This window comes from Sinocyclocheilus rhinocerous, unplaced genomic scaffold (assembly GCF_001515625.1).
Source record: "Sinocyclocheilus rhinocerous isolate Xijiao unplaced genomic scaffold, SAMN03320098_v1.1 scaffold1045, whole genome shotgun sequence".
NCBI lineage: Eukaryota > Metazoa > Chordata > Actinopteri > Cypriniformes > Cyprinidae > Sinocyclocheilus > Sinocyclocheilus rhinocerous.
Window position 1 is genome coordinate 299,786 of NW_015645361.1, and position 8,098 is coordinate 307,883.

General features: G+C 41.6%; 1 protein-coding gene across 1 annotated transcript; it reads right to left on the reverse strand.

Moving 5' to 3' along the window:
• On the reverse strand, window positions 1–7,107 carry LOC107705972 (ATP synthase subunit alpha, mitochondrial). The gene is made up of 11 exons (XM_016509509.1): window positions 6,918–7,107; window positions 6,182–6,257; window positions 5,902–6,071; window positions 3,930–4,103; window positions 3,131–3,297; window positions 2,758–3,058; window positions 986–1,210; window positions 801–908; window positions 573–717; window positions 330–480; window positions 1–225 (listed from the first exon to the last, which is right to left on the reverse strand). The coding sequence occupies exons 1-11, from the start codon at window positions 6,975–6,977 to the stop codon at window positions 147–149; spliced, it is 1,656 nt and encodes a 551-aa protein (XP_016364995.1). The 5' UTR covers window positions 6,978–7,107; the 3' UTR covers window positions 1–146.
• Between the last annotated feature and the right edge of the window lie 991 nt (window positions 7,108–8,098).

The following is an 8,098-nucleotide window of genomic DNA, read 5'->3' on the forward strand; positions in this document are numbered from 1 at the left end:
TGGAGTTGGGAACACTTTATTCTCGGTTAGGAGATTTCTGTACAATGAGGATCAAGTGCCACTTGAATGTTTCTTTAGGGTTTGTATAAATTTAAGCAGAAGCACTACGCAAACATTGACAAAACATTAGCGATACAGGAAACAAACTACTCGAAGCTTGAGAGGAAGTTGAGCACGACCTCCTTGAGTTTTACGTCAGAGGCCTCTGAAATCTTACCGTCGGTCCTGAAACACAAGAGTATAAATATTTAGAAGTGAAACTGAGTGGAGGCGGCTCAACAACAATGTTCACTGGCTTTCCTTACACAGAACTGCATATGAAAACTTGCCTGATGGCTGCGAGCAGTTCCTGGTGCTGGCTGATGACGTGTTGAAGGAAGGCTTTCTCGAATTTGGTGATCTTGCTAGGCTCCATCTTGTCCAAGTGTCCTCTCACACCAGCGTAAATGACGGCCACCTGCTCCTCAATGGCCATGGGAGCTTAATGAGACAAAACAGCACAGGAACATTACAAACCAGTAGTTTGCGAGTGAACCGGTCCTCCAATGCAGTTGGGGCAGCAGTGTACTTACAGTACTGGCCCTGCTTGAGCAGCTCTGTGAGTCGCACGCCTCGGTTCAGCAGCTGCTGTGTGGCGGCGTCCAGGTCAGAACCAAACTGGGCGAAGGCGGCCACCTCACGGTACTGGGCCAACTCCAGCTTCATGGTACCAGCCACCTGGAGAACAAACAGCCGGGTGTTTTGGAACCATTTCGAAATCGAAATGAGCTCAAAAGCATCAAATGGAAGTCAAAACAAACCTGCTTCATGGCCCTGGTCTGGGCAGCAGAGCCGACACGGGACACGGACAGACCCACGTTAATAGCGGGACGGATACCCTTGTAGAACAACTCGGTCTCCAAGAAAATCTGCATTAAGAGACGAGAACATCAGCTTGGAATCAAATCGTTGTCTGCGCAGAAGATCTGCTTGTGTGGCGACTCACCTGTCCGTCAGTGATGGAGATGACGTTGGTGGGAATGTAAGCGGACACGTCTCCGGCCTGGGTCTCGATAACAGGCAGGGCGGTGAGGGATCCACCACCGAAGTTGTCGTTCATCTTTGCCGCTCTCTCCAGCAGACGGGAGTGCAGGTAGAAGACGTCACCGGGGTAGGCCTCACGGCCAGGGGGACGACGCAGCAGCAGGGACATTTGGCGGTAGGCAACAGCCTGAAGAGAGTGAAGTTGACCATTATTTTCTGAATTCAAACTCCAGACACATTAACTCCTTTATTACAATTTAAAAAGCATCCTAGGATGCATGTAATGATGAGGTTAGGAGAGAGTCTAAAGCATGCACTTGGTGGTGAACACTTCAAATTTAGCATTTTTGGGGACTACATAGTTCCTATTAGGGCCGCATGATTTAGGGCAGGGGGTTCTCAACTCTGGCCCTCGAGGTCCACTTTCCTGTAGAGTTTACCTCCAACCTTGATCAAACTCACCTGTAACTTTCTTAATCCTGAAGACCTTGATTAGCTTCATCAGGCGTGTTTGTTGAGGGTTGGAGCTAAACTCTACAGGAAAGTGGAGCTTGAGGGCCAGAGTTGAGAACTCCTGATTTAGTGATTTTTTTTTGTTGCTTTTTTCTAGTGATGCACAATTTGGCCAAAATTCTGTATATTAAATTAAGCTATAAAATAAGCAAAAATATTATTATTTTAAATGCAATGATATATGCACTAGGGCTGTCAAAATGGCTGAAAAACTAAATTCGAATTTTGTACTTAAGTATTATCAAAATTCGAATTATATTCGAATTTAAAATGCATAATTTCAGTTAAGGTGAAGAAAAGCTTTTGGCTTCTCTCCTGAGGCCTCAAGAGGGCAAAAGCATAAGAGAACACGACTATCTGCGAAAAAAGTGCATAATGTTTAAAATAATGTTTAATGGCAATGGTAATGGCAGTGGTATACGCAACGACACTTACATCGTCATCGCATCTTGTGCGCCGCTGATAAGGCTGCCTCCTTAACGCACACCTAAAATTAGAATGTGGATTTTTATTTTAAATTCAACGAATATTTGAAATTAAAAAAAAAAATTTGACAGCCCTAATATGCACATAATACAAGTGCATTTAAGAAGTGACTATAACGGTTAAAAAAAACAACTAATATTTATGGCTGTTTTCATTTCTTCATTTTCAAACATTAAACCATTGACCTTCTTTGAGAAGCACTTCTAGTGCATGTTGCAAATGCACATTTAAGTGATCCACTGAAGTGATTGTAAAATGCATATTAAAGCGTTCCAAACTCAGTAAATGCTGCCTCATGCGAACTGCATTTGCTCTGTGCAAACACTGGCTGATAATGAGCCACTCACATCTAAGAGCCAACTGCTGCGCTTCACACTGAAACACGCAGGGATATTTCATTAAAAATCGCACCAAGCCATATTCAGAATTCGGTTTTCTAGTGATTAATCATGCAGCCTCAATTCCCATATAGTTTACTGTTATAAAATGTGGAAAAAGTACCAAGAACTCTGATATTTGCACCAGTTTATTAAAGATGAGGTCACTTACAAACCAAGCCACTTTCTATTGGTCGATGTGGCAAACCCACAACCAATTTGAACCAGTTGGGGAAATCTTTCCCCTTCATATGAAATTCCGAATAGTGTTGGTTCCAATAGAAGTGACTGGATTTGACCCGCAAAAATGTGCAGAACAACAGTAAATGTGACCGCAGCTTTAGTACAAAGTTCTCACCTGTTTGGAAAGATCGTCATAGATGATGAGGGCGTGTTTGCTGTTGTCTCTGAAGTACTCGCCCATGGAGCAGCCGGAGTATGGAGCCAGGTACTGCAGGGGAGCGGCGTCAGACGCAGTGGCGGACACCACGATGGTATACTTCATGGCATCGGTATCCGTCAGCCTCTTCACCAGCTGGGCCACGGTAGATCTCTTCTGACCGATGGCCACGTAGATGCAGTACAGCTTCTTTTTCTCATCAGTGCCATCGTTGAAGCGCTTCTGGTTGATGATGGTGTCGATGGCAATGGCGGTTTTGCTGGGGGAAACAAATTTAAATGGATGACCAAGCTCAAATGAAGCAAGCATTCATCAAGTCACTTCATCTTACCCAGTCTGTCTGTCTCCAATGATCAGCTCTCTCTGGCCACGGCCAATGGGCACCAGACTGTCCACGGCTTTGATGCCCGTCTGCATGGGCTCCCTCACAGAGATGCGGGGGATGATGCCAGGGGCCTTCAGTCCCACACGCCTACGCTCCTTAGAGCCCAGAGGTCCCTTTGGAGGAGAAACAGATTTGTCAACTCAAGTGTGACAACTATTGGATAAAGAAATCCAGTGGCGGTTTTCCACTGCATGGTACGACTTGGCACGGCTCAGCTTCCACTGCAGTTTAGAACGCTTTAGAGTGGGCGGGATTATTTACATGTCGTTAGTTGCGCCGCCTATACTGTCGCGACTCCTGAAAAACGTACATGTCGCCCCATCAAGCTCTCGCTGGATCCGCTCCTCGGCCATCAACGAGAGGAACGTCTGTATTTCCTCAACAGACCACAAAACAGCCCTTTTTGGTTGAAAAAAAAAAAAAGGTGCGCGCTCGTTCAAAACAGTTGCGTTCGATCCTTCCCTGGCTGTGCCAGTTTAAATCTAGCGGGTCTGTTGTGTCTCGTGTCACAAGTTCAGTGACGCAGGTAGTGACGATTCTCTCCGGCCAATCAGTAATCAGCAGAGTTTACACGTCATGTTTTGGTAATGGTACGGTTCACTTGGAACCTCAACCGAGGTGGTACTGAAAAAAGTACCAGGTACTGTACCCAGTGGAAAACCCCCCAAAAGTGAACCGTACCATGCAGTGGAAAAGCGCCACAAAAAAAGCTAAAACGATGCAAGTATCCAGTTAGTGGTCAGACCTTGCCATCAATGGGGTTTCCCAGAGCATCCACAACACGACCGAGCAGCTCCTCTCCGACAGGAACGTCCACAATAGCCCCCGTTCTCTTGACGATGTCACCCTCCTTGATCAGTTTGTCGTTACCGAACACCACAACACCAACGTTATCAGGCTCCAAGTTCAGAGACATGCCCTATAGAGAGAGATATGAAAGAGTCTTAAATGTAAAAGCCAGCAGTTCACCAAGAATAGATACAGGACCACGTTATAATTTAAATATTAAAACTAGTTCAATCATAAATATTTTTAATACAACCGTTTCTTAGTGTACCATTTCATTTAATCAGACTTTTAATATTTGCTATTTGTATTATAATAGCATTATTCAAATAGTCTGAGCATTTATTTATTACCATTTATACTTCATTTTATCAGATATTTTAAAAAGTTATTTATACTTTTCTATTTTATACCATTTTAAACAGTCAAACTTCTAAGATTAATCACTTTATGTAAATATTTAACAAGTCAGACTATTTTAAAAAGTTTTCACTAATTTATACCATTTTATTTAATTAATCAGATTTAAAGGGATAGTTCACCTTCAGTTGCTGGTCCCCACCAACTTCCCGAGTATGGAAAAAACACTACGCAAGTCAATGGGGACCAGCAACTGAAGGTGAACTAACCCTTTAAGATTACTCATTTATACTACACTTACCTAGTAACTAGTTTAACTAGTCAGACTATTTCATTTTAATTTATACTATATTTCTATATTTTTAATATTTAATTAAAGACTCTATAAACGTAAATGGACTAAATAGTTAAATATAAAAAGTCTATAAAATATCTAAAAAATTATAAATGTGGTCAACGCCAATAGCCTCATGGGCAGCGTGCCAACATATAGCACTGAGTCCCGGCTCACGGACCTTTCCCAATCCCATCCCCCCTCTCTTCCTGTCTGAAATACTGTCCTATCACAATAAAGGCAAAAATGCCAAAAAAAAAAAAGGTGGAAAAATTAAAAAGTAGGTGTGTCAATACTCGACCGGTTTGCGTATACACACCAGTTTCTAAAACATGCATTTCTAACTACAACATGCTTTGGCTTTTACATATTGCACATGTATATTGTGTGCGTTAAGCATACGATCATAATACCCTTTAAGGCCGGGACACACCAAGATCGGGTCGTCAGCAAGCATCTGTCAGGTTAGTTTCTTTGGTGTGTTCCACAGTGAGAACTCTGATTGGAGTTTCAGTTTAGCGAATGAGTCAGTGCCTGAGAATTAAAGCGAAAGTGATGACAACGAGCAAGTAAATGAAGGCGGCACAGACAGAAGGCTGTTCTAATGTTACGTGATCTTACCCAAGCATTCCAATATGCGAATATTTTCATAACATGAGACGCTTAATAAGTAGTTAGTTATCAACATAACGGATATTCAAAATGGTAAGCAAGCACTGCTTTGTTTACCTTTTTGTATATCTGCGTATATCTCATAATTCCTCATTTAGTTTTCTCCTTCTGAATGATGGATATATACTATTGAGATGACAACGAGCAAGTAAATGAAGGCGGCACAGACAGAAGGCTGTTCTAATGTTACGTGATCTTACCCAAGCATTCCAATATGCGAATATTTTCATAACATGAGACGCTTAATAAGTAGTTAGTTATCAACATAACGGATATTCAAAATGGTAAGCAAGCACTGCTTTGTTTACCTTTTTGTATATCTGCGTATATCTCATAATTCCTCATTTAGTTTTCTCCTTCTGAATGATGGATATATACTATTGATAGCTGCTGATACAGACAGCCAATTCCTCTCACACAGGAACAGAATGCAGGTGTTGGTTTGCAGTCGGCTGTAGTTTGACTGGTGTAAGGCTACAACACCGTCAGCTGCTAGTTTTTTTGAAGTCGGTTTGGTGTGTCCCAACCTTTGAGCATCTGGCCTCTTGATCCCTTGCTAACTCACCTTCAGGCCGGAGGAGAATTCCACCATCTCTTCGGCCTGCACGTTCCTCAGCCCGTACACGCGAGCGATACCGTCACCGATGGACAGCACACGGCCCGTCTCCTCCAGATTAGCACCAGTATCGGCTCCAAGAATCTTCTCCTCCAGGATGCTGGACACCTCTGCTGTGCCTGGAAAACGACACGATGTGTTTTGAGCATGCATGTCTAAATGTGTCAAACAAAAAGAAAGAAATAAACAAACAAACAAACTAAATGCAAATCAATAAACATTTCATAACCCGTCTTCTGCAGCCATGGTCTGGCAGTGTGCAGGTTCTTTGCTCCAACGCATGCAGCAGCAACATTCTTGGAAACCTGCAATTGCAAATATACTGGTTAGAATCCTACAATGATAATGTTAGTAATACACAGACAACTTCAGATTCAACCATAAAAAGCCCTTGACCTTCATGCGCCATCAACAACAGCGTCACTGGAGCTAAACCCATTCTTCCTTCAAATAAGACTTGAAAAGCAGACCAGCTACAAATACTAAATCAAAGTTTGCATATGCAATGTTTACATATCTGATTGCGTTTAGTGATCACAGTGCGGCACCATGTCGTCATCCAAACTTCCGCATAAATGAAGAATAACCTACAGTGCAACAAAAATTAATATGAGGATGCACTTAAACATCAGACTCTAACAACACACCAAATTCACCAGAGTAAAGCCAATGACAGCTGACATGTCATACACCCAAGAAGCACTTCCTGACCTTCAGTTGGGAATGTCATAAATTAATCGCAACCGTGCTAAACATGCAACTATATGTTTCTGTATTTTAAATACACTTTTAAAACGCGTGTATTCCGTTCCCTTAAACTACGCACAGTTGTAGCTGAAAAGGAGAATCAAATAAAGCTAAATGAAACGCAAGGCCCTGCTTAATGCAAGATGGCGACGCACACCCGCAAGCCATTTACCAGCGCTGACATTCACCGGCGCGAAAAACGCCACAAAATGACTTACGAATCCGGCCCGTCTGGGCAGGGTGCGGGCCAGAGCCGCCGCGACGCGAACGGAGAGCATGTTTACGGGTGGTTTGTGTAGCGGGAGAGCGAGCTTATGTCCTCCTGCAGCGGCCGGCTGGAGCGCGAAGAGCTGAGTGAAGGAAATGGAGGTCGAGAGCGCTGCTCATATAGGAAAGGTCACCGGCAGAACCCGGATGCAGTTCTGTGAGAAGGTGCGCGTACGTTTCTCGGTTCTCATGAGAGCATCTGATTTGGTTTGGTACACTGCACATAGTGTGACTCATTAAATATATCTATAAAAATAAAATAATTATTAATAGTGATAATGGTATTATTGCGTTTAGTTATTTTGTATTTTAATAAAATAAATAAAATAATAAACAAAATAATCCGTGTGATAATGCTATTGTATTTAAAAATAAATTGAATATAAAATACAGTTCTTTTATAGTACACTTAAAAATACAGTGTTAAAAGTAACTTTAAAAAAAAATGAATTTTCATTATTTTCAAACCTAAAATCAGCAAGCTTTTATTTTGACGGGTTGCCGGGTGAAGCGCGTCAGTGAATGAAATGTCAGTTTTGCGTTTTGCTCTGAAACCGGCAGCGTCAGGCTATTTAAGAACTATTTGAGACAGTACTCAAAAACACAAAATAAAAAAGCTGGAATCTTGTTAGATTTATTTGATAAATATAATTTATTATAATATTTTATTTTATCCCCTGTGTTTAATCTATATTTATTAGTGCTGTCAAATGATTAATCGCGATTAATCGCATTCAAAATAAAAGTTTTTGTTTACATAATATATGGATGCGATTAATCGCAATTAATTGTTTGACAGCACTAATATTTATTAATATAGATGGTTTAAAGACTTAATGTAAGAGAGAGCAAGAGAGAGAGAGAGAGAGAGAGAGAGAGATTAAACTGGCAGCGCATCGCCTAGCTGTATGCTTTTCGGTTTGAGTGGAAATCTTATACAGTATTACAGTCGATCTAAAACAGTGATTGTTCATTAACAGCTGTCAACAATGTCGGAACGCAAATGAGCGGTCTGAACTTTTTACACCTCGCATTTTTATTTTGGTCGTTTGTGTTGATTTAAAAATTAAAAAAATTACATTTACATTTATGCATTTAAAAGACACTTTTTATTGTGCAGTTTAAAGCATGT